At 43.2% G+C, this 26941-nt stretch overlaps 1 protein-coding gene across 2 annotated transcripts in view; it reads right to left on the bottom strand.

Annotated features, from left to right (window-relative positions):
* Nucleotides 1-2549: 2549 nt before the first annotated feature.
* The window catches only part of CDNF (cerebral dopamine neurotrophic factor), a 31206-nt gene continuing 6814 nt past the window's right edge, over nt 2550-26941 (bottom strand). The window contains exons 2-4 of one of the 2 annotated variants that reach the window (XM_089311487.1): nt 20461-20588; nt 19305-19446; nt 2550-3034 (exon numbers count right to left, since the gene is read on the bottom strand). In XM_089311487.1, the coding sequence (XP_089167613.1) occupies nt 2994-3034; nt 19305-19446; nt 20461-20588 (311 nt within the window). In that variant the 3' untranslated portion in view covers nt 2550-2993. Of the gene's footprint in view, nt 3035-13959; nt 15180-19304; nt 19447-20460; nt 20589-26941 lie in introns of those variants that run through there. The other variant, XM_002717440.6, reaches the window with a different exon arrangement.

Raw genomic sequence — 26941 nt, 5'->3', positions numbered from 1 at the left:
CAGTGTCAGCATCCCATATGGGCATCAGTTCTAGTCCCGGCTGCTCCACTTCCAATCCAGCTCTGCTATGACTTGGGCAAGCAGTAGAAAATGGCTCAAGTGCTTCAGCCCCGGTACCAACATGAAAGACCCAGAAGAAGCCCCTGGCTCCTGGCTTCCGATGGGTCCAGCTCTGGCCATTGCAGCCACTTGAGGAGTGAACCAGCAGATGGAAAACTCTCTCTCTCTCTCTCTGCCTCTCTGTAACTCCGCCTTTCAAATATATAAATAAATCTTAAAAAAAAAAAAGAAGAAATTAAACACAATAAATCAGTATTTAAGATCTCTGGGTTACCATCAAATGAACAAATATGAGTATTGGGATTCCTGAAGGGATAGAAAGAAATTACAGCTTAGAAAAACTCAATTAAACAATAGCTGAGTGTCCCACAGCCCTGGGGACACTCTGCTCGTTCTGCACTTGCCCAGGTGACACCAGCCTGGAGCTCTGTGTGCTCGCGAGAGGCACCTCTCAGCAGCTGTGGTGCCACAACATTCTGGGTGAATGGAAAATGAAAGTGTGTGGGTTTCCTCCCTGTCTGACACCACGTGGTACCAGGCAAGCATGAGCCTGGCCCCCGACGGATCAGCACAGGCCCTCGAGCCCTGCCTGAGCTCATCCTCCGGGCCCTGTTGCATGCTGGTTTTCCATCACGTTCTGGGCCTTGTGTGTAAAAGATGTGCAGGGCTCCGCACGGTGCTGGTGTCCGGGGAGGGCCCCCGTCCTCTGTGAAGGGTTCTCAGCCGGATCAGGTTTGAGGTGGGAGGCTGAGGCTCAGGTTCTTCCTGCGCTGGTGGCTCCTGCCTGCGGCTGCTCCAGCCCCAGCAGTAGATGGGCCTGTGCGACCTCAGAACCTCAGCCCCCATCCAGCACACGCACAGCACCTGCTTGGAGCCGGCTCCTGGATGTGATTCGGTTTCCTCCCCTAGTGCCCTAGAGAGCCAGAGCCCATGCATGGGAGTCAGGGAGAGCGCTGGTTGCCCTGAGACCGGGGACCCCCAGCAGACCTGCTGCGCGCGGGGGAGGAGGGGGCTGTGGGCCACGGTGTTGGCAGGCTGGGAATGCGCCCTGCAAGGCAGGTTGGCGGCCACCCAGCTGTGGGCGGGGCCTGCAGTTCCAGGTGGGGCTCTGTGGGTGCAGCTGTTGAGGGCGGGCTGTGTGAGCTGGGCTGGCCCTGGGAGCTGGGCGAGCCCCGGGCAAGGGGGCTGGCAGGCTGGTGGCGCGTGGCAGACAGCCGTTGCCTTGTGTAACCTGGCCCATCCTGGGCTGCTTCATAGGTATTTCACTGGCACCTTGGTCTCGACATTTTCTTTCCCGATTCATGAGGAGAGCGAGATCCTGGGGTCGGACCCCAAGACGACCTACAACAGGTTCTGTGGAGAAGAGGAGAAGGCGTGTGAGCAACCCGCCCACTGGAAGATCGCATGCTGAGGCGGCTGAGGCCTGGCCGTTGCCCTGGAGGTCGTCCCCTGCTCAGTGTCAGGCACTGGACACCCAGAGCTGTGGCCAGCGTGTGGCAGGCCCTGGGATGACCTGGACACAGCGTGTTTGTCAGCGCCAGGCCTGGGGCCTTCCCAGCTGCTGAGGTTCCCCATGTCTGAGCAGGGAGTAAGGACGGATGCTGGCCGGTGGCCCCATTGAACGTTCGCAGTGGGCATCAGAGAAGACTTGGGAGTCCTGCCCTGCCTTCCCTTGTGAGCCCGTCTCCTCAGGGGAGCTGGGATTGAACCTGCTGCCACCTAGAGCCCCTGGGGACCTGAGGCCGATGGGAGCTCTGTGAGTGATGGTTATCAGGCCCTCCTGTCTGCTCCTGAGGGTGCTACAAAGTTCCTTGGTGGGGTCAGTATTCCAATGGGGAACACCACCTTGTCTGCAGGAAGCTCCTGGCTCCACCCTCAGTACAGCAGGTGCACAGGGCTTTGGCTCCATCCCTTGCTGCTTGGGGAGGAACGGAGTCAGTTTCCAGAGGCCACATTGGAGACATTACAGCCAGGGTTCTGTCCGCCTGCTTTACACAGCCCCTTGCCATGGCCTCTCTGCCGCCACCACAGGGGCGCCTGCCACACACAGGGCTGGCAGAGGGAGAGGCACTGCCTCGGAGTCAGGGTGACCCTCCCGGCCCCTGGGCCTGTCCCTGTGCAACTTTCCACCACGTTGTTGGTGTCATGGTGTTGTGGGGCTGTCCGTGGGCCACCCGGGGCTCAGTTCCCACGGGGCTGTGTCCTGGCAGCGTGGTGACCAGCAGGACTGTGAGAAAGGACGTGCCCTGCCCCATGCCATGCCTCTGTGGTCACTTCCTGTGTCTTGTCCATCTTTCACAGTTGTTGGTGTTGCTCACAGCTGTGTGGGGTGAAGTGATGATGTATTTATTCTTCATTTGTATATCCAAATGTCAATAAGGTTTTCCAGAAAGCAAAAAAAAAAAAAAGGCAGGATATGGTCATCTAAGTACAGAGAACTAATGTGATGCCAAGTAGACATGATCAGACAAGAACCTCAGCACAACAAATTACAAACTTTCCTTTGGGGAAGATTTATTTATGTATGTATGTATTTGAGCTAGAAAGAGAGAGAGAGGGAAAATCATCTATTCAATGGACTGTTCACCAGATGTCCATAAAAGCCAGATCTGGGTCAGGCCAAAACCAAAAGCTTTATCTGGGTCTCCCACATGGATGGCGGGGACTTAAATACTTGAATTATCACTTGTTGCTTTCAGATGCATTAGCAGGGAGCTGGATCAGAAGCAGAGCAGCTGGGACTCAAGCTAGCACTCTGATAAGGAACATGGGCGTCCCCAGGGGCAGCTTAACCAGCTGCACCACAATGCCAGCTGCTATAGTCACATTTGCAAAAGCGGAACACAAAGAGGGTATCCTAAAACTTTCAAGGAAAGAGCACCAGGTCACTTAAAAGGACTCTGAATACGTGGACAGCCAATTCTCAACAGGAATCATACAGTCCAGGAGAGAAGGGAGAGATCTTGTCCAAGTTCTAAAAGAGAAAAAAAAAAAAAAAAAAAAAAAAAAAAAAAAACTGCCAACCTAGAATGCTTTACCCAGGAAACTTGAAAAATTGAAAATTGAAAAAATCATCACCACTTGGCTGACCTTACAAATGACACCTAACATGATACATTCAGAAACAGAAAGACAATCAGCATTATAAATGAGTGTGAAAATTGGGAACCACATAGGAAAAGGACAAAGTATATACAAAATAAAGAATAGGAATTTTAAAGGGAAAATGGCAGGACCAAGTCATTACTTAGTCATAACTTTGAATGTAAATGAATTAAATTCCAGAATTAAAAGATTCAGATGGGGTGAATGGATTTTTTTAAAGACCCAGTTATGTGCTGCCTGCAAGAAGCACACTTCACCAGTAGACACATACAGACTTAAAGTGAAAGGAAGGAAAAAGAGACTCTCTGCAAATGGAAATAAAAAAAAGCAGTAATATATATACTTACATCAAAGACTTTTAGACAAAAACTGTTAAGAGAAACAAATTATCAAGGGATAAATTCAACAAGATATGACTATTGTAATTGCATATGTACTTAATACCAAAGTACCCAACTTTACCAAACAAATGTTAATAGATCAAAAGGGAGACATAAACTGATATTAGCAACCCATTTTTTTTTCTTTTTTCTTTTTTTCTTTTTTCTCTTTCCTTGAAAAATTTTTTCTTTTGACAGGCAGAGTGGATAGTGAGAGAGAGAGACAGAGAGAAAGGTCTTCATTTTCCATTGGTTCACCCCCCCAAAATGGCCACTACGGCCGATGCGTTGCGGCCGGCGCACTGCACCGATCTGAAGCCAGGAGCCAGGTGCTTATCCTAGTCTCCCATGCAGGTGCAGGGCCCAAGCACTTGGGCCATCCTCCACTGCACTCCCAGGACATAGCAGAGAGCTGGACAGGAAGAGGAGCAACCGGGACAGAATCCAGCGCCCCCCAACCTGGGCTAGAACCCGGGGTGCTGGCGCCGCAGGTGGAGGATTAGCCTAGTGAGCCACAGCATCGGCCACACAACCCATTTTTTGCAATGGACAGATCAACCAGACAAAAATACAACAAAAACTTTATCAGGGCTGACACTGTGGCATCATAGGCTAAGCCTCTGCCTATAGCACCGGCATCCCATATGGGCAATGGATCGAGCTGGCTGCTCCACTTCTGATCCAGCTCTGCTGTGGCCTGGGAAAGTAGTAGAAGATGGCCCAAGTGCTTGGGCCCCTGCCCCGACGTGGGAAGACCCGGAGGAAGCTTCTGGCTCTTAGCTTCAGATCCATGCAGCTGTTGCTGTTGTGGCCATGAGGAGAGTGAACCAGCAAATGGAAGACCTTTCTCTCTGTCTCTCCCTCTCTCTGTCTGTAGCTCTATTTCTCAAATAAATAAATTAAAAAAAAATTTTTTTAAAGTTTATACTGTAGAAAAAAAGGACCTATTATACATTAACAAAATATTTGATCATTTTTCTTAAATATTTATTTACTTATTTTAGAAGTAAGAGTTACAGAGAAAGATCTTGCATCTGCTGGTTCACTTCCCAGATGGCCACAACATGCAGTGCTGGGCCAAGCTGAAACCAGTTGCCAAGAGCTTCATTCAGGTCTCCCACATGGGTGGCAGGGGCCCGAACACTTGGGCCATCTTCCACTGCTTTTCACAGAGCATTAGTAAGGAAGTGGGTCTGAAGCTGTGCAGCTAGGACAGGAACCAGTGTCCTTCTAGGATGCTGGTGTTGCAGGCAGCGGCTTTACCCACTGTGCCACAACGCTAGCCACAAAACATTTCAACTTACAGCTGCAGAATACACCCTCTTTTCATCAGTGCATGGAACATTTAGTATAGACCAGATGCTAGTTCATAAAACAAGTTTCAGCAAATTCAAAATAAAGGAATCATATGTAGTTTTCTGGTCAAAATGGAAAAAGCTGGAAATTTTCAACAAAAGAAACTCTAGAAAGTACACAAATACAAGGAATCTGAACAACATGCTCCTGGATGAATAGTGGGTCACTGAAGAAAGCAAAAGGAAAATTTTAAATTCATTGAAATTAATGGAAATGGAAACACAAAATATTAAAACTTGTGAGATATAGCAAAAGCAGTGTTAAGAGAAAGTTTTATGGAAATAAGTGCCTGTATTGAGAAAATGGAAAGGTATCAAATAAATAATTAATAATGAATCTCAGGGACTTGTAAAAACAAGAAAAAGTCCAATCCAAAATTAGTAGTAGGAAAGAAATAATAAAATTAGGAGAGAAATAAACAATATGGAAATTTTTTTATTTTTTTTAATTATTTTATATATATTTATTTATTTATTTATTTATTTTGACAGGCAGAGTGGACAGTGAGAGAGAGAGACAGAGAGAAAGGTCTTCCTTTGCCGTTGGTTCACCCTCCAATGGCCGCCGCGGCCGGCGCGCTGCGGCCGGCGCACCGCGCTGATCCAATGGCAGGAGCCAGGAGCCAGGTGCTTTTCCTGGTCTCCCATGGGGTGCAGGGCCCAAGCACCTGGGCCATCCTCCACTGCACTCCCTGGCCACAGCAGAGGGCTGGCCTGGAAGAGGGGCAACCGGGACAGAATCCGGCGCCCCAACCGGGACTAGAACCCGGTGTGCCGGCGCCGCTAGGCGGAGGATTAGCCTAGTGAGCCGCGGCGCCGGCCAGAAATTTTTTTAAATATAAAATATTAATGAAGAGCTTTTTTTTGGAAAAAGTAAAACATAAAATTTAGGCAGAAAAATCAACTACAAAGAGAAATTCAAATCAATAAAATCAGATTACAAAAAGATTATTGCAATTGATACCACAGAAATACAAAGAATCATTAGGAACTATTATGAACAACCATAAGTCAATAAATTAAAAATCTAGAAAAATGTATATATTTCAGGACATATATAGTTTACAAAGCTGAAGGGGGAAATTGAATACCTGATTTCTGACAGAAGTGCCCAGAACATACATTGGAAAAAGGAAAGTCTTTTTAACAAGTGGTGCTGGCAAAACTGGACTATATTAGTAGAAGAATGAAAATAGATTCCTACCACTCACTATATACAAAATTCAACTCAAGATGGATCACAGATCTAACTTTAAGACCTGAGACTATAGATTGCAGCAAAAAATTATAGGGAAATTGTGGGGAGCAGCCCGGACTGGACTGAGTTACTGGAATTAAGACTTATTCTATGCATCTGCTCTCCCACAATATGGCGCTGGGAGAGAAGTAAACAGCTTCCGCACAGCTGCCTCCAGTTCAACCAATAAACTGTAGGACTTGCTCCTGATTGGAGAGCAGCGTACTCGGCGTGTGGGCAGCCGAGTTAGGATTGGCGGAGGAGGACTATAAAGGAGGAGAGAGATGGCATGCACCAGGAACATCTAAAGGGAACATCTAAGGGGAACATCTGAGGGAACACCTGTGCAGCCCCCGAGAGAGCCGGCCGGCGGTGTGCCGCTCCCCTGCGGAAGTGGGGAATGTGGCCAGGGGGAACTGCCCTCCCACGGAGGTGGAAGGGATAGTAGCCAACCCGGGAAGAACCAGCAGCAAACCCGGGGAGGGCCGAGCAGACGAAAGAACAGTGCAGGGTCCTGTGTCGTTCCTCCACGAAGAGGGGGAGCGACAGGAAATCCATTCAAGACATTGGTGTGGGTGAAGACTTCTTGTCTAAGAACCCCAAAGCACATGCAGTAAAACCAGGTAATAGGATTGTATCAAATTCAGAGGCTTCTACGCAAAGGAAACAATCAATAGAGTGAAGAGACATCTGACAGAATGGGAGGAAATATTTGCAAGCTACTTATTTGACAAAGGATTAATATCCAGAATATATTAGCAACTCAAAAAAAAAAAAAAACTCAAAAACAAAAATTAAATGGCAAAGGATCTGAATAGACAGTTCTCAAAAGAAGAAACAGAAATGGCCAGCAAAGGGCCTGGCATTGTGGTACAGCAAGTTAAGTTTCCACCTGCAACATGGCATCCCATGAATGATGGTTGAAGTCCTGGCTACTCCACTTCCAATCCAGCTCCCTGCTAATGCACCTGGAAAAGTAGTGGAAAATGGCTCAAGTATTTGATCCATGTGGGAGACTTGGATGGAGTTTTTGCCTCCTGGCTTTGTCCTGGCCCAGCTCCAGCTGTTGCAGCTGTTTGACCATTTGGGGGATGACAACTAGTAGAAGATCTGAAGCGCTTGCCTGCTCTTTTGCATGTTCTCTCTCTCTCTATCTGTAACTCTTTTTTATTTATTTATTTGAGAGGTAGAGTTACAGACAGTGAGAGGGAGAGGGGGAGAGAGAAAGGTCTTCCTTCCGTTGGTCCACTCCCAAATGGCCACAACGGCCAGAGCTGCATGGGTGCAGGAGCCCAAGCACTTGGGCCATCATCTACTGCTTTCCCAGACCATAGCAGAGAGTTGGATTGGAAGAGGAGCAACAGGGACTAGAACTAGCACCCATATAGGATGTTGGTGCCACAGGTGCAGGATTAACTACTACGCCACAGCACCAGCTAAATAAATCTTTTTTAAAATGACCAAAAAGCACATGAAAAAATGCCCAGTATCACTAGCCATCAGGGAAATGTAAATCAAAATCACGATGAGGTCAGAATGCCTATTATCCAAAAGATGTAGAGTGACAAATGCTGGAAAGCATATGGAGAAAAGGGAATTCTTTAACATTGTAGGTGAAAATGTAAATTAGTGTGGCCACTGTGGAAAACAGTATGGAGATTTCCTTAAAAACGAGACATAGACCCGCCATATGATCCAGCATTTCCATTACAGAGTATACCCCTAGAAGACATGAACTCATTGTATCAGTTACCTGTTCCACCACGTTTATAGTAACATTGCTCACAATAACTACAATATGGAACCAACCAAGGATTCCATCATCAGATAAGTGGATAAAGAAAAGGTGGTATAGGCTGGCGCCGTGGCTCACTAGGCTAATCCTCCGCCTTGCGGCGCTGGCACACCGGGTTCTAGTCCCGGTCGGGGCGCCGGATTCTGTCCCGGTTGCCCCTCTTCCAGGCCAGCTCTCTGCTGTGGCCAGGGAGTGCAGTGGAGGATGGCCCAGGTGCTTGGGCCCTGCACCCCATGGGAGACCAGGAAAAGCACCTGGCTCCTGGCTTCGGATCAGTGCGGTGCGCTGGCAGCAGTGCGCTAGCTGTGGCGGCCATTGGAGGGTGAACCAGGAAAAGCTCCTGGCTCCTGCCATCGGATCAGCGCGCTGCGCCGGCCGCGGCAGCCATTGGAGGGTGAACCAACGGCAAAAGGAAGACCTTTCTCTCTGTCTCTCTCTCTCTCACTGTCCACTCTGCCTGTCAAAAAAAAAAAAAAAAAAAAAAAAAAAAAAAAAAAAAGGTGGTATATACACACAGTGAAGTATTATTCAGCTATAGAAAAAGAATAAAGTTCGATCATTTGCAGCAAAATGGTTAGAATTGGAGACTCCCATGATGAGTGAAATAAGTCAGACACAAAATGACAAATACCACAAGTTCTCTCTTATATGTGGGAGCTAAAATTAATAAAAGAGAGAGGTGACTATGTGTATCAGTTTTGCTGCAAATACAGTGCTTTGTTAAACTGATTTCAATCTTTGTCAAACAAATGATAGGAATTATATGCTATTATAGTTTTAATGTTTTTGTGACTATTTAAAAACGCACTTTATATGAGTGAAGTTGAACATTTTTCCTTTGATTATTGTTTATAGCCCTGGCCTATTTTCTTGTTAAACTATGTTATTTTTACTTTTTGTTTTACACTTATTCAGTATAGCCATTAAACCTTTGACTATAATGTGGATTAAAAATATGTTAATCCTAAAAAATTAAGCTTAAAAAAAAGACTCTGCCAAGAGACTATTAGAAGGGCCAGCATTATGGCATAGTAGATAAAGCTGCCACCTTCAACACTGGCACTTGATATGGGTGCCAGTTCATATCTTGGCTTTTCCACTTTTGATCCAGATCCTTGCTAATGGCCTGGGAAAAGCAGCAGAAGATGGCCAAGTGTTTGGGCCCCTGCCATCCACATGGGAGACAAAGATAAAACTACTGGCTTCTGGTTTCAGCCTGGCCCAGCCATGGCCATTGTGACATTGGGGAGTGAACCAGTGGATGGAGGATCCCTTTCTCTTTCAGTCTTTCCCCCTCTCTCTGTAACTCTTTTAAATAAGTAAATAAATAAATCTCTTTTTAAAAAAACAAAAAAGAGAAACTATTAGAACTAATAAGATAATTTAGTAAAGTTGCAAGATATAAAATCAACACATAAAAATCAATAGCATTTTTATATACCCACAATGATCTGGCAAGGAAGAACTTATAAGAACAATTTATTCAGGCTGGCGCCGCGGCTCAATAGGCTAATCCTCCGCGTGCGGCACTGGTACACCGGGTTCTAGTCCCGGTCGGGGAGCCGAATTCTGTCCCGGTTGCCCCTCTTCCAGGCCAGCTCTCTGCTATGGCCCAGGAGTGCAGTGGAGGATGGCCCAAGTGCTTGGGCCCTGCACCCGCATGGGAGACCAGGAGAAGCACCTGGCTCCTGGCTTCGGATCAGTGCGGTGCGCTGGCAGCAGTGCGCTAGCTGTGGCGGCCATTGGAGGGTGAACCAACGGCAAAGGAAAACCTTTCTCTCTGTCTCTGTCTCTCTCACTGTCCACTCTGCCTGTCAAACAAACAAACAATTTATTCAAAATAGCAACTGGTGATTGGAAAAGAAAATGTAGTGTGTAGATATATATGTGATGGAATATTACTCAGCCAAAAAAATAATGAAATCCTGACATTTGCAACAAAATGGATGGAACTGGAGATCATCATGCTAAGTGAAATAAGCCAAACGAAGAAAGACAAACACCACATTTTTTTTTTCATATGTAGAAGTTAATGTAGAGACTATAAAGGCTGTGTGGATGTCCTATTATTTGGTATACAGATGTTTATAAATATTATCTTCACTGAATTATATCATCTATGTGACACTACATTCTTCTTTCCTTACTTTATGATCATTGCCATGAATCCTACATTATGTGATGTTGATATCCCTGTTGTCAAGAAAAATTGTGTATATCTGTATTTATATAATATCTACACATGAAGTGGATATAGCAAAATGTTAAAAATGGTTAAATCTCAAATCTTAAAATTGCTCCTAGGAATACAAAGAAGAACAAAGAAATGTCATACCATACCCCATAAATATGTATTATTTTTGTTAATAAGGTTTTTAAAATGTTTAAAGAAAAGCACAACAGGATAAGCCAAGCTTTACCGTAGAAAAACAATCTTCTGGGAAATGTTTCTATTTCAGAATGTTATTGTAAGAGTGAAATAATTTGGGGTACAATTCCTTTGCAAGAAATATTGAAGCTTTTTCTTAGGGAATTGAAAAATTTTATTTCTCAACATTCCTGAAGTTAACCTAAAATTTCATGCATGTCATCACATTTCAGCAAGAAAATAACAAAATTATTGGACTGTGACTTGCCTTGAAAATATTTGCATCAGGATAAAATCTGCCATCAGCTAGGTGGGAAATCTGAAGTGGGCATTTAAATTACAATTTATACTAATTCATCACTTACTGGTAAAGACAGTGTATAAGGCAGTAGTTTTTATTCATTTTATTACAAATTTTTGGCAAACAGACTTCGGTAATGTTTATTTCTTCATATTTTTGTCTTTGAAACTTTCATTTATGTGAACATGTACTTTTTTACATTAAAATATTTATCTAGGTAGCAACTGGGCATTTCAAGAAAACAGCATGAGCACAATTTTACCCATTCCCACAGTGAAGTTGGGGTGCTTCATAAAAGGGCCACAGCTGCCCCATGTGGCTGCAGAGGGAAATGCTATGATTTAAGGAAGATAAAAGGGAGGCTCTGCCAGCTACTGGAATATTAATTGTTCCTAAAAAAAAAAGGTCTCAAATTTTCCACAAGCTTTTGCTTCTTTCTTACACCCGCAGCTTTCTTTTATGATCCCTGTCAGAGTTTAGAAATTGGTATTTTCCATCAAAGAATTCTTGCTTTTTAAAACATATATTCATTAGCAGAAATCTTTCAGATTAGCTAAACCTCTACCATTGCACCAAATGTCCACTCAATAAATATTATTTTTGAAGGGAAAAAAGCTAAAATAAATGATAGCCACTAATAAAAAAGGAAAACAAAAAAGATCCAAAATAAACTAAAACGGGGAAAGGCACTAAAATAAAATTCTAAAAGTTTCTAATATCAGAATGATAGAATGTCCAAAAGAATTTCTCTTTGTGTGGAATGGTCTATTTCAAACACATTGAAAAAAAAATGACTCTCTTGCAGTAATTTCTTTCGGATGAGACCTCCAGGATAAACACAGCCAGCTATGTGCATAGAAAAGGCACTTATTAAGAGAGGCACAAATTCAGACAAGGCCTTTGCATCATAAAATGCATTAGTGTTTTTTTAAAGATCTACTAATAAAATATTTTCTTGTCCTATATGCTGAGCTAATTTGGTCAAGATTTAAAACTTCTTTGTGGAATGTGAATTATAAATCATTCATATGCAAATGAAAAACTACAACTTTCCATATGTACTCTAAATGTTATATCTGATCTCATATTTATTTACAAGCCAAAATGATGAGTCTTTTGTTTGGAATTTTTTAAAGATTTATTTATTTTATTTGAAAGTCTGAATTACACACAGAGAGAAGGAGAGTCAGAGAAAGAGAAGTCTTCTATCTGCTGGTTCACTCCCCAATTGGCTACAATGGCCAGAGCTGCGCTGATCCGAAGCCAGGAGCCAGGAGCTTCTTCCAGGTCTCCCACGTGGGTGCCAGGGCCTAAGGACTTGGGCCTTCTTCTACTGCTTTCTCAGGCCATAGCAGAGAGCTGGATAGGAGGGAGAGCAGCCAGGTCTTCAAGTGGTGTCCACATGGGATGTCAGCACTTATAGGTGGTGGCTTAATCCCCTACACCACAGCACCAGCCCCTTGGTTGGAATTTTTGAAATCCAGAGTAGGTCAAGAGCAATGTCTGTCTAAGACTAGTACAATTTAGATGAAAGCCTTTCAGAGTTTTGTCACTTTTTAAAGAATATCTTGAATTCTAACTCATGAATGCTTACAGATTTGGGGTAAAACACACACATACATACACAAACACAATGCCCCATGAGATAAGAAGTAATTTTAAATGAAAATAAAATAGGAAAACTGTACTCAATTCTTGTCAAATTCAAAACACAAGGAAAGAGGCCAGCATTGTGGCCCAGCAGGTTAAACCACTGTCTGTGATGCTGGCAGCCCATATAAGCACTGGTTAAAGTCTTGGCTGCTCCACTTCTAATTCAACTCCCTGCTATTGTGTTGGGAAAGCAGAGGAAGATGGCTCACTTGTTTGGGTTTCTGCCATCCACATGGGAGACTGGATGGATTTCTGGGCTCCTGGCTTTGACCTGGCCCAGCCCTAGACTTTGTGGCCATTTGGGAATTGAACCCATTGGATGGAAGATCTCTCTCTCTCTCTAACTCTACTTTTCAAATAAAAATAAATAAATCTTTTTTTAAAAAAAATGAGGAAAAATAGAATTGCTTATATCTATGTAAAATATAAGCAACGAGAAGAATGAAGAGTTATTTGGAGTTTGATAACCAGAATTATAACTAAGAGTCATGCTAAGGAAAAATTTACACTATGTGGCAGAGATGGTTTGTGGCCATGTTTCTACCTTCTGCCCCAGTCATAGCAACAATAACAAATTCCTGATTTTATCAATGAGCCCAACCCAAAATGTAATTTCCTAAACTCCCTTGCAGCCAAGTTTGGCATGTGATTAAGTTCTGGCATGCGATTAGAGTTTTATTTCCTAAACTCCCTTGCAGCCAAGTTTGGCATGTGATTAAGTTCTGGCATGCGATTAGAGTTTTAAGTGGGACATGGGGGTGGTTCTGGGGGTGAAGAAGATAGAAGGGCATATACACCTTAAAGAAGCTGGCTCAGGGCCAGTGCCATGGCTCACTTGGCTAATCCTCTGCCCGTGGCACCAGCACTCTGGGTTCTAGTCCTGGTTGGGGTGCCGGATTCTGTCCCGGTTGCCCCTCTTCCAGTCCAGCTCTCTGCTATGGCCTGGGAAAGCAATGGAAGATGGCCCAAGTCCTTGGGCCCTGCACCCACGTGGGAGACCCAGAAAAAGCTCCTGGCTGCTGGCTTCAGATCGTCCCAGCTCCAGCCATCACGGCCATGTGGGTAGTGAACTAGCGGATGGAAGGCCTCTCTCTCTCTGCCGCTCCTTCTCTCTGTGTAACTCTGACTTTCAAATAAATAAATAAATCTTAAAAATAAATAAAAAAAAGTAGATGCATTACACGTGATGATTAAGCAGCCAAAATCCAGAAGCAGTCATCACTTTTGGCCATACATTACACCAAATATTTTTATTATTACTTTCAGTTACATAATATACATATCTCCTTAAGAACCATCAATTCTCTGACAAATTTGGTTACATCTGAACTGCCCAGCTGAAAATTCTACCTCTGCAGCATTTAAAAGTGAAAACTCCACTTTCAATATATACTTTGTCTGGAAAATTTCTCCTCTACTCTCCAAAAGGGACTGTCAGTAAACACAATTCTTGACAGTGTATTTGCGTCAATTAATTTTAGTTGATTTTCAAATAATGATTCTATAGCAGTTCTCTTACATGTAATTTACATACAATAATATGTCCAGATCTTAACTGTACCACTAGATGAGTTTGACAGTGGTGGTCATCCATATAACCACCACTCCAATCAAGGTACAGGACATTGCCATCACCCCAGAAGGTTCCATGGGAACACTGTTCCTCTGTCATTCCCCACCTCCATGCACCACACAAAGATAAGCATTTCTTTTTTTAAGATTTTATTTATTTATTTGAGAGGTAGAGTTACAGAGAGAGAGAGAGACAGAGAGAAAGGTCTTCCATCTGCAGGTTCATTCCCCAGATGGCCACAATGGCCAGAGCAGAGCCCATCTGAAGCCAGGTTCTTCGTCCAGGTCTCCCACGTGGGTGCAGGGGCCCAAGGACTTGGGCCATCTTCTACTGCTTTCCCAGGCCACAGCAGAGAGCTGGATCAGAAGAGGAGCAGTTGGGACTTGAACCGGTGCCACAGGCAGAAGCTTAGTCCACTACACCACAGTGCCGGCCCAAAGATAAGTATTTCTTCCTTAGTTTCTTATGTGGCTGGAAAATAGAACTAAAAATGATTTTACAATTTAAAGTTGATAAAATATGGTTAAGAACCATAAAGTTCCATGTTGCCTGCAGATGCTCTTAATATGCTTTGTCTATGACAAGCTTGTCTGATATGTGCAAGAGAAAAATGAAAAAGACCTTGAGCTTCATCAACTTAGCAATCTGAATATCAACAAAATCTGCCAAAACATCACTGATACTTACAAGAGTTACAAGATTTAAAGTCTTAGATAGGAAAGAAGAGAGCTAGAATGTACAGTGATTTGCAGTTGAAAATACAAAGTTTACTCTAAAAAATATTTAAACATACTAAATTATTGTTTAGGGTTGAAGTCTGCATTAGGTAAGCTAAACATTGTTTCTTTTGTCCTAGTCCAATATATTTAATAAAAAAAAGTTGTGCATGGACAGAAGCCTTCTTTGCTTCTTAGAACCATCTTATTCGATCAGTCTTAGTAGCTCACTTTCCCCTATTTTAGAAGGCACTTGGAGGTTTTGGTGCACTACAAATGTACAATGCAACACTGGAAGTTTTACTCTTCAACACAACTACCAAAATTCTGAGGTATAATATCAAGACAAAAACTATAAGACCAAACAGTGCAATTCCCAGTCGTCCTTAAGCAGCATGTCCATATCCCAGAGAGTCATTTTTCTCTAAGTACGGTTGATGGGTGCTGGTGTCCGTGGTCAGAGTTCTGTCTGAGGGTGCATCGCTGCATACTTGGGGGCCAGTTCTTTGATCAGGTTCACATAGTCAGTTTTCTCTGCACAAGCCCTGCACTCTTCCCCCCAGCTCCGCAGTATCTGTTTCAGTTCTGCTACTCTCATCTTCCACAGGTCAGCTGATGCCAAGTCCAATTTCTTTTCTAAATGCCAAAAAAAGAGCATAATTGAAAAAAATTAAATCATAAAACCCTATGAAACACTTAAAGAAGCATATGGTATTGCTTATCTCAATGCTGACCTATGGTCCAAATTGGGGAACGGTTTCAATTTCCATGGAAACCAAAACATACCCTAAAGAAAATATGATATATACAGCCAGCCCTCCATATCTGCGGATTCCATATCTGCAGACTCAATCAACCACAGGTCAAAAATATTCAGATAGAAACATTGCCTCTGTCCTGAATGTGTACAGACTTTGTTCTCATCATTCCCTAAACAATGCAAAATGACAGATATTTGCATAGTATTTACATTGTATTAGGTCCTGGAAGTCAGCTAGAGAAGATTTGAAGTACGTGCAAGGAAGTACCTAGGTTAAATGCAGATATGCACCATTTTATATAAGAAACTTAAGCATCTACAGATTGGAGTAGCCTGGAGCCAGTTCCCCATGGGGTATCAAAAGACAACTTTACCAAGCTATCAGAATAATTTGTGTTCTATTCAACTTTCTTTCCCAGGGATCTTATTTGCTTGAGTGTGTTACCACCCCAAGGATTCACAAGATCAGCATTATTAAAGCAACTAGCACCACATCCTAATTATGCTCCTAAAGTAAAAAGAAGGAAATCCATAAAAAGCTGTGCCTTTGGAGGGCCATGGTTGTGGCCAACTAAAAGCCATAAATCATAGTTAACCAGCAGGTTACGGTTCACTTTTGCCCATAGGACCATCTTCAGTAAGACAGATGAGCAAACACATTACAAAACACTCTTGGGGCCGATGCCGCAGCTCAGTAGGCTAATCCTCTGCCTGTGGTGCCAGCACTCCGGGTTCTAGTCCCGGTCGGGGCGCCGGATTCTGTCCCAGTTGCTCCTCTTCCAGGCCAGCTCTCTGCTGTGGCCCGGGAGGGCAGTGGAGGATGGCCCAAGTGCTTGGGCCCTGCACCCGCATGGGAGACCAGGATAAGCACCTAGCTCCTGGCTTTGGATCAGCGCCGTGTGCCGGCTGCAGCGCGCTGGCTGCAGCGGCCATTGGGGGGTGAACCAACAGAAAAAGGAAGACCTTTCTCTCTGTCTCTCTCTCTCACTGTCCACTCTGCCTGTCAAACAAAAACAAAAACAAAAACAAAAAACCACTCTTGGGTTTTCAATAAGCATGTAAAGAAATCCATACATAATAAAATTAGGAGCTTTTCCACTGAGCCTTAATTATTTTGGATCTCTGTTTAAGCTCACCTGATGCCATGCCCCCGCTGTTATTACCAAATTATCCCAACCCTTCTCCAATGCTAGTGCTTCGGTGCCAGCCAACCTAGCTCTTGCCATTGGTCCTAATGACACTTGTCACTAACAACTAACTCTTCTAGCAAGATTACTGTTTCCCTGCTTACAGATTCTCTGCAGAAAATATTAAGATTTCTATTGACAAGTCCAATATTAGAAAAACAATAAGGCAATTTATAATGTAATGATGACTATAATTTCTCTAACAGAAAGAGGTAATTTTCCTCTTTCAAAGGAAAATCTCCTTTGTCACTCCCCCACTGCCATGTGAGTTTACAATATTTAAGTTGATTTTTTCATTAGTGACAGCCTAAGACTTTTACAGCTTGACTTCTCATTTAAAATCTGTTCCTTGTCCCTATGTAAAACAACATACCACGTGCAAATATTCTAAACTCAACAGTTAAATGATTTGTCAAAAAGTTCCAGTGTGTTCAAATTTCAAAATTGTCTTTTAAAGCTTTTTTTTTTATTGGGATGGTCAGCTACACGCTGTGTTCCCGAAAACAAACACTTAAAATGTTACAGGATCTTCACCCTTCTAAAAAAGAAAATTAACAGAACAGTCTTTCAAATGAAGAGCCAAATGTCACCATCTTCACTGAGAGCATACTCTAACTCTACACTTACCTTGCTTGTTAATTTCATGGCTGACTCCTCAGGGTACCTTTAAAAGTAGAAACTTTCATAGCCCAAATTATGAATCTCCAACATGTGTAAAGGCTCTCAACATGTGTTGGCTCTCATCTTTCCCACCAAAATAAGCAGGGAAGAAGAAATTTGAACTATTGATCTACTCAAAATAAGTGGTTGAGGAGAAAAATACTTTTCTGTCAGTGTCAGCAGCTGGATTTTTCAAGAGAACTTGGTAGCTGGCGTACATTTTTAAAAAGGGGGAACCCAGGGTCAGCGCTGTGGCATAGCAGGTAAAGCCGCCGCCTGCAGCTCTGGCATACCATATGGTCACTGGTTCAAGTCCCGGCTGCTCCACTTCTGATCCAGCTCTCTGCTGTGGCCTGGGAAAGCAGTAGAAGATGACCCAAGTCCTTGGGCCCCTGCACCCACATGGGAGACCCAGAAGAAGCTCCTGGCTCCTGGCTTTGAATTAGCACAGCTTTAGCCGTTGCAGCCATCTGGGGAGTGAACCAGTGGATGGAAGGCTTCTCTATCTCTCTCTGCCTCTCTGTAACTCTTTCAAATAAATAAATCTTTAAAAAAAAAAAAAAAGGTGGGGGGGCCCTCTGCAGCCACCCTGAAACTGCAAAGAGAAGGTCAACACAAAAGCTACAATTGGTTCGTGGCTGCCCAAGGACTTCTAATGGCCAGCCTCGCCAAAACCTTCATTTCCTCTCAGTCATATCTGACTGATTTTTCTATTATTTGGGAGCTCTGTAAGATCCTCTTCATGTAGGAAAAGTTATGCAAAATAAATGTGTTGAACAAAAGAGTCAGCACAGGCTTGTCCCTTTTGTGAATGCTGTTTATGTGAACCCAGTGATCTCTGCCTCTGCTTCATTACTTTGAAGCCAATAAAAAGGATACCTGTCCATAATAACTACCCTGGAAGGTAGGGTCTGCCTTGGAAATTGAAAAACAGGTTATCTTTGGTACCTTTAAAGCTATTTAAAGCTAGCTTTGAAGCTGTGGTGCACAGGCATACTACACAGCTGTGTTAAAAAACTAGACTAAAATAATTCAGAGTTGAATGCTAAAGACAGTTTGTAATACTATACTTGGTATGTAACATGAAACAATGACTTAAGCAGAAGAAGTGAGTCTCTACTGGAGGAATTTCAGGTGTTAGGACAGGCAGAGGGTGGAGTCTCCCAGCCTTTTTTACTTACCAATTTATCCCAGAGGCTGGGCTAGTTACAAATCCTCAGTATAAGAATAGACGTATCTATGTAAAATTTAGAAGGCCAAACATAATGTTTTTTTTTATTTTGACAGGCAGAGTGGACAGTGAGAGAGAGAGACAGAGAGAAAGGTCTTCCTTTACTGTTGGTTCACCCTCCAATGGCCGCTGCGGCCGGTGCACTGTGCCAATCCGAAGCCGGGAACCAGGTACTTCTCCTGGTCTCCCATGGGGTGCAGGGCCCAAGCACTTGGGCCATCCTCCACTGCACTCCCAGGCCACAGCAGAGAGCTGGCCTGGAAGAGGGGCAACCAGGACAGAATCTGGCGCCCCAACCGGGACTAGAACTCGGTTTGCCGATGCTGCTAGGTGGAGGATTAGCCTAGTGAGCTGCGGCGCTGGCCCTCAAACATAATGTTTTAAATAGAACATCAACTTTCTTTCATTTCTGTTTATTTTAGGCACCCCTTGATAAGTCATTTCATCAGGCAAAACTTGACTTGATGTAAAAAACCTGTTTCCTGTCATTTAAAACTGACAGTATAGAGGTGCCTAAAAAGAAAGGTAGGGTACCATTTCCAGCATCAACATTTTTGTATCATCTTTGAATAGATGCAGCTTTTGTTTTAATAGGTTTTGTTTGATTAGGTCACTAAAGCTAAATTGTAGCTGCTCTCCTTATGTTTTGAGATTTTAAATAATTTCTTATGTATTTTCTTTGACATACATAGCTGACATTGCCTTAGTAACATAGGAGCTCAAACTTTGCTATTTGGGTTGCAGTTTTAACCAGGAGCTGATTTGCCAGTACTGTTTATTTCTCTTCCCTCCGTGAAGCTCAGGTGGCTCTGGGCATCACTCATCAGCCCCGCAGCCTTTCCTAACACTGACATTTTAGAAAACATGGCCCTGTGTTACATGGTTCAGCGACACACTGGGGAAAACATGTGGCTTTGCTATACCATATTTCAGCTCACAGATCTGGCTGTCCATCTTCTTCAGCTTCTCACAGATCTTCACTGCGGGCATATGCACACTCATTGGGCGAGTGACTTCACTTAGGATCTTTGTGGCAGCATCCTTTGTGGCTCCTAGGTAATAGCACTGAAGGAAAACCAAGAGAATGTAGCATCCCAGATAATGCAAAACAAACAAACAAAAAAGAAGCCTAGTAAGGAGAGGGGAGAAAGTGATTAACCTAGTCTTCACAGTCCAGACAGCAGAAACAAATGACTCCCTTCTTGTGATGATGCTAATCAGAAGTGCCCTCTATTTCACCTGGTGTTAAAAAGCTAATGAGAAGAGCTAACACTGTGTTCTCTGTGCAGGTGCTCTTCTCAGCGCTTTAAAGGTAGTAACTTATTTCATGTTCACAACAATCCTGTGAAGTAAGTACTATTAATATCTCTATTTAACACCCAAGCCAACTAAATGAAGGTTGCCCAGCCAGCAAGGAGAGACAGAATTATAAAATCCGTGCCCCATTCCATTACGCAATATTCACACTGCCTCTCAAGCTACCCGATTTAAGAAATTTACATTAAAAAAATAAAATTTAATGGCATAAATAAATGACCAGAGTTCCAACAATATATCAATGGTGAGTCATCAACAATGCAGATTGAGCTGACAAATTCAAAGTGACCATTTTAAGCAAAAAGGAATTGACCTGAAAAATGTCCTTAGTGATGTAGGAAACAAGTGGATGTGTATACCCAGGAAGCATAATACAAGTGCTGTTACAAGAAAACAAACACTTCATTAATTACAAATAAATAATAGTATAAAATGTTCTGATAGGTTTGACTCATTGTTCCGGTAGGAAATTGAAAGTCGTCCCATGCCTAGCACAGCTAATTCTCATTAGGAATTCCATTTTATAATTGAAGAAAAGATGGAATTGGTTGCCTTTAGTTTACTCAGAAATCCAAATGAAACTGGATAAAAACTCACAGGACTACGTTTCACTGGAAAATCGACTTTCTGGTTGCTGTCCCCAAAGAACATGCTGGAGGGGAGCATGTGAGTGAGAGGCTACCAGGTCCAAGAGGAGAAATGAAACAATGAGCAATTTTCTTTAAGCACACGGGAAAAATGACAGGTGAAAACTGACCATACCAGGCGGTTTTCTTTTCCTTTGGCATCCAAGCAGAAGCTGATCAACTCTTTTTCTATGATCTCCAGTGAAAAGTGAACTCCTCTGGCTATCAAGGAGTTGTAGAATCGATCCAAGAATTCCTTGCATACTAGAAGGAATAAAGAAACATGTCTTTATACACAAGCAAATCACAATCACACTTGTATACATGGCCTACTCACCAAATAAAATAGTTATGATTCAAAGCATTGTGAAAATGGGTTCAAATTCCACGTAAGAATGATTTCAAACCTGTTGCTATCAGTTTAGTACTGGGCCTCAAATGCAGTGAAAATTTAAGTTTAATTTATCAATTATGGAAATAAATTCCAACCAATATGGGAATTTTCCACAAAAGTTAGTTCAGCATAAAAGAAAAATCATAGCTTTCTATAGGATTTGATGGCACAGCCTAGTTTTAAGCACAGAGAAAAATGTGAAGAACTTTCTTTAATGAAGTCCTTTAGTACTAACTAAAACCAGGTAATGTCTCTGTCCCTTGTGCCTCTGTGGCCAAGTGTCTTATCTACCTATCTGATACAGCCATCTACACAAAGTAGATTCTTCAAGTTGTTTAAACTATACTAATTTGATTAACGTCATTTATCCACTTAATAAACATTTACTGAGCTCTTTAGACAAAGCACTATGGGAGAACTACTACAGGGTGAACTTGTGGAAGGAGATGGAATCCAGAGATGAGGACCAAGTTGTAAGAAGCAATGATGAGGGGGCCGGCGCTTGCACAGTGGCTAAAGCTGCCACCTACAGTGCCAGCATCCCATATTGGCACTGGTTTGCTGCTCCACTTCTGATCTAGCTCTCTGCTATGGCCTGGAAAAGCAATAGAAGATGGCACAAGTCTTTGGGTCCCTGCACCAGTGTGGGAGACCCAGCGGAAGTTCCTAGCTTCTGGTTTTGGATTGGCCCAGCTCTGGCTGTTGCAGGCCATCTGGGGAGTAAACCAGCTAATGGACAACCTCTCTCTCTACCTCTGCCTCTCTGCAACTCTGCATTTCAAATAATAAATAAATCTTGTAAAAAAAAGTAATGATGAGAAAAGAAAATGGCAAATGTGTGAATATCTGAATAAAGATAGACAATACAAACAAAAATAGCATATCAGGGTGTAAACATAACCCAAAACCTAAGTGCAATAAAATCATAACACATAAGATGACAAATAAAGGAAAATTCAAATTAAACTTCCTAATCTCTCTCATTATCCAGGAAGAGGATAGAGAAATATTATTAAAACATTCATTTCTATTTAATTATGCATGCTAAAATGTAGGGTAACTAAAAAAAAGATTACTTGTGAGTCAGTATCAGTGCAGAGGGAAAGGAAGCAGGAAAGAGAAAAAAAAGTATAATTTTTTTAAAATAAAAAATTGATAGAAATAAATTCAAATATATAATTAATTGCAGTATGTGTAAATACATTAAATCTGCAATCATGTAACAAGATTTTTCAGATCAGAACCTTTAATAATCTATATACTGTGGGTAAGAGACATAAAAAGTATAAGGTCACACAGGGATGGGTGGAGGAAACCCAGTGACAGAAAGACCGATTTCACTCCTATGGGATACCTAGCAGAGTCATGTCTCCAGACAGAAAGTAGAGTGGTGGTCTCCAGGGGCTGGGGGAGGGTAGAGTTTCTGTCTGAGAGGGTGAAAAGAGCTGGGAAGACGGTTGGCAGTGCTGGTCGCAGAACAGTGTGAACAGCCTTGATACCATGGAACTGCACTCTTAAAAATGGCTAAGATGGTAGCTTGTGTGTGTGTTTTAACCACAATAGAAGCAATGTGTTGATTTTTAATGCCACAGAAAGGGGTTGGAAAAGCAACAGCAATAACAACAGGTGAAGGGCTTTAAAAACAAAAGGATAAGCCAGGCAAATGCTAACCCAACACTTGTTCAGTTTTATGAAATATTAGGGATGACCAAAGTCATGACCAATCATACAGTGAATTATTTGGGGTGGCGCAGTGGCATAGATGCCCAAAGTGCTGGCATCCCATATGGGTGCCGGTTCTAGTCCTGGCTGCTCCACTTCTGATCCAGCTCTCTGTTATGGCATGGGAAGGCAGTACAGGATGGCCCAAAGTGCTTGGGCCCATGCACCCACATGGGAGACCTGGAAGGGGGCTCCTGGCTCACCCTTTCCAATCAGTGCTGCTCCAGGCTCCTGGATTCAGATCAGTGCAGCTTGGGCCATTGTGGCCGTTTGTGGGATGAACCAGAAGATGGAAGACCTCTCTCTCTCTCTCTCTCTCTCTCTCTCTCTCTCTCTCTCTCTCTCTCTCTCTCTCCCTCTGTGTGTGTGTGTGTCTCCCTCTTTGTAGCTTTGACTTTCAAATGTATTCATTAGCAAGAAACGATTAGAAAAATTACAAATTTTTATTTATTTGTTTTAAAGATTTATTTATTTGAAAGGCAGAGCTATATAGAGAGAAGGAAAATGTGTGAGGAACTGAGTGGCTGGTCTGAAGCCAGGAGCCAGGAGTTTCTTCTGGTCTCCCATGTGGGTGGCAGGGGCCCAAGTATGTGGGCCATCTTCTGCTGCTTTTCCAGGCACATTGCGGGGAGCTGGATTGAAAGTGCAGAATTCGGGACTCAAACTGGTGCCCATGATGTGATCAGATTTGGAATTGTTTCTATTTATTCTATTTAGAATATATTGGACTTCCAAATCTATGGATTGATAAGTTTCATCAGTTTTGAAAAATTAGCTACTATCTTTTTTTGTGTGTGTGCCATATCCTTTCTCTGCTCCTGGAAATCCAGCTTTATCTTCATTGAATCTTCATCTCTCTACTTTTATCTCTTAATTTCTCAGTGATTCATTCTTAATAATTTGTTTAGCTCTCCTAAAATAATTCTTTCCTCAACTGTATTTAATTTTCTGTTGATCTTATCAATTTTTAGCTATAGATGTTTATTTGGTTCTTTTGAAATATGCTTGGACATTTTTAATAGTCTCTTGCTCTTTATCCATATTTTCAATCTTTTCTTTATTTCTTTAAATAATAAAAAACATACCTTATCTTCTTTGCATGGTAATTCCAATACTTGAAGGCCTTGCCCTATGCTGCTTCTGTCTCTTGACTCAACTGGCTGTCACTTATGTTGTTCTTCTTCCCTATAGGTTCATTAATTTTCTGAGTGGTAGTTATATTTCTTAGAATTTTATGTGGACAAATTCTTTGAGGATTAGGATGAATGTGAGTTCCTGTAGGTAAGACTGACATTTGCTGACACCTGAGGGTACCAGCCACTTAAAATCACCTCAAATTAAATTTTCAGTTTGAGATGTCTCAAATTATCTAAGTAGTGTAAATTTAGTCTTTCATCCATATATGGGCTAGCTTATAATTATGAGCTATCAATGAACATTTTTGTTTTCCCCTTTACTCAATAAAAGTTCAAGTTATGCAATTCCTAGATGGAAATAAGTTGCTGTTACATCCAGTTCATCCTTTATAATGAGGGAAGAACTTTGGGGCTCTAATTTAATGGAGGGTTGGGGTGGGGAGCTACTATTCCATTCCTAACTCAGGAACACAAAAGATTTGTCTTTGTGATAGTCCATTTTGTGTCACTGTAACAAAATACCTAAGGCAGGCTATTATTTAAATAAAAGAATTTTGTTTTGGCTCCCAGTTCTGGACATCCAAGGACAAGAGTTGATGGCCTCATCACTGGCTTCTCCAAGGTGGTGCAAGGCACCACCAGGCAAGAGAAGGGAAAGCACACAGGAACATTTGTGCTTCTGGTTTCTTTTCCTCTTCTTATACAGCCACCAGAAATTCAATCAGGAAAATTCCATCCCAATGGCCTTACCTAATCCCAGTGAAAGTCCCACCTCTAACTATCCTATCTGAACGAAGTGTTTACCCTCTGAATAGCTCACCAGGTGGTTTAAATTTCAATATGCGAAGCCTTGGGGAACTCAAACCATATCCAAACCACAGCCATGGTTTTTTTCTCTCTTGATCTTGTCAAAGTCACAAAAACCAAAGTTCAGATCACCTGGCTGTCAAATGCTCTCAAGACAAAGCCAGGTACAGCACTCCTGTTACTCTTTTGGCTCCTGTTTCTAACTCTGTCTCTGGCTCCTGAATATGCCTTCTGAGTTATACAACTATTTTTGTTTTATCTAGTGTTTTCAGAAGGAGGACTGGTCTTTGGAGGCTGAGATCATGTACATTAATTTCTAATTCTATTAATAGGAAGAGAACAGTCAATAGACTACACTGTCATTCACGTTTTTAAAAACTACTGAGAACGTGCAATATGGTATTCTAGGTTCTTAAGATTCAGCGATGGGGCTGGCGCCACGGCTCAATAGGCTAATCCTCCACATAGCGGCGCTGGCACACAGGGTTCTAGTTCCGGTCGGGGCGCCAGATTCTGTCCCGGTTGCCCCTCTTCCAGGCCAGCTCTCTGCTGTGGCCAGGGAGTGCAGTGGAGGATGGCCCAAGTGCTTGGGCCCTGCACCCCATGGGAGACCAGGAGAAGCACCTGGCTCCTGCCTTCGGATCAGCGCGCTGCGCCGGCCGCAGCGTGCCAGCCACGGCAGCCATTGGAGGGTGAACCAACGGCAAAAAAAAAGGAAGACCTTTCCCCCTGTCTCTCTCTCTCACTGTCCATTCTGCCTGTCAAAAAAAAAAAAAAAAAAAAAAAAGATTCTGCGATGAAGAAGAGAACGAAGTCCTTGCCCTGGAGGGTTACACTCTATTGAATACTGAGACGTATCCATGGCTAAAAGAAATAGCACAGTAAAGGGACAGAAGGGGACAGGTTATAGATTCTAAACATGGTGATTGGGGAAGGCCCCTGAGATAAAGGTGTGTTTCCGAGGACCTCTGAAGGAAGTGAGCGGTGACTTACGCAGACTGCTTAGAGAGGGGCTTCCAGGCAGAAGGAACACAAAGTGCAAAGGCTCTAATGCAGGAGTGTACTTGGTCCAAAGAACAGTCAGAGGCCAGTGTGGCTAACGTAGAATGAGCAAGAGGGAGAAGAGTAGAAAAGGGGGTCAAATAGGCAGCAGTATGCCAGGTCATCTAGGGTCTTTTTTTTTTTTTAAAGATTTATTTATTTCAAAGTCAGACTTACAGAGTGAAAGGGTAAGGGAGGGAGGAAGGGAGAGAGAGAGAGAGAGAGAGAGAGAGAGAGGTCTTTCATCCTTTGGTTCACTCCTCAGATGGCCAGAAGGGCCAGGGCTGGGCAGGCTGAAGCCAGAAGCCAGGGGCATCTTCTGGGTCTCTCACATGGGTTCAGGAACCCAAGGACTTGGGCCATCCTCCACTGCGTTCCCAGGCCATTTGCAGGGAGCTGGAGCAGCTGGGACTTGAATCCATTGCTCATATGGGATACTGGCACTGCAGGTGGTGGCTTTATCTGCTATGCCACAGTGCTGCCTCCCATATAGGGTGTGTTAAGCATGGTGAGAACTTTGGCTCTTACTCTAAGAAGGAAAGCCATTAAAGGTTTTTGGGGAGAGGAGTGCTACAGTCTAACATTACTTTTAAAGAAGGCCTTTGAGGACTGGAAAGTGAGCCAAAAGGAAGCCAGAATGAAAGCAGTTAGACCAGCTTCAAGGATCTCAAAATAGCTGTATCTCTTAGCCCAGGGTGGTAACAATGGAGGCTGTAAGAAATGGCTAGACTTTGAACATATTCTGAAAGAAAAGTTGAAAGAATTTGTTAATAGGTTGTATGTAACGTGTGTGTGTGTGTGTATGTGTATGGGGGGGGGGGGATGGGCCGGCCCCGTGGCTCACTTGGTTTGATAATCCTCCACCTGAGGTGCCAGCATCCCATATGGGCACCAGGTTCTAGTCCCGGCTGCTCCTCTTCCAGTCCAGCTCTCTGCTGTGGCCCGGGAAGGCAGTGGAGGATGGCCCAAGTGCTTGGGCCCCTGTACCCGCATGGGAGACCAGGAAGAAGCACCTGGTTCCTGGCTTCAGATTGACGCAGCACCAGCCATGGCAGCCATTTGGGGGGTGAACCAACAGAAGGAAGACCTTTCTCTCTGTCTCTGTCTCCCTCTCTCACTGTCTATAACTCTGCCTGTCAAATAAATAAAATAAAATAAAAAAGAGAGAGGAGGGAGGGAGGGAGGGAGGGAGGGAGGGAGGGAGAGAGAGAGACTCATCTAGTCAGTTGATGGTTTGAATAGAATAAAATAGACCAGCCTCCCCGGTTAGCAAGGCACTCTCCAGCAGATGGCCTGCAGACTCCATCTGTACCATCAGCTCTCCTGGATCTCCATCCTGCTGGCCCACACTGCAGTGTTGGGCTTTCCAGCCTTCATAATTATGTGAGCCAATTCCTTGTTATAAATTTCTCCTTAAATATGGCTCCATACTTAAGATGGTTCAATTTATGACTTTTGGACTTTATGAAAAAAATTGCAAAAGCAATGCCCATTCAGTAAAACTGTACTTTCAATCT

The sequence above is a fragment of the Oryctolagus cuniculus genome, chromosome 13, assembly GCF_051225735.1.
Source record: "Oryctolagus cuniculus isolate XC-2025 breed Fujian yellow rabbit chromosome 13, ASM5122573v1, whole genome shotgun sequence".
Lineage (NCBI taxonomy): Eukaryota > Metazoa > Chordata > Mammalia > Lagomorpha > Leporidae > Oryctolagus > Oryctolagus cuniculus.
Note: the sequence above shows the minus strand (reverse complement) of the source record. Positions and strands in the feature narration are given on the sequence as shown.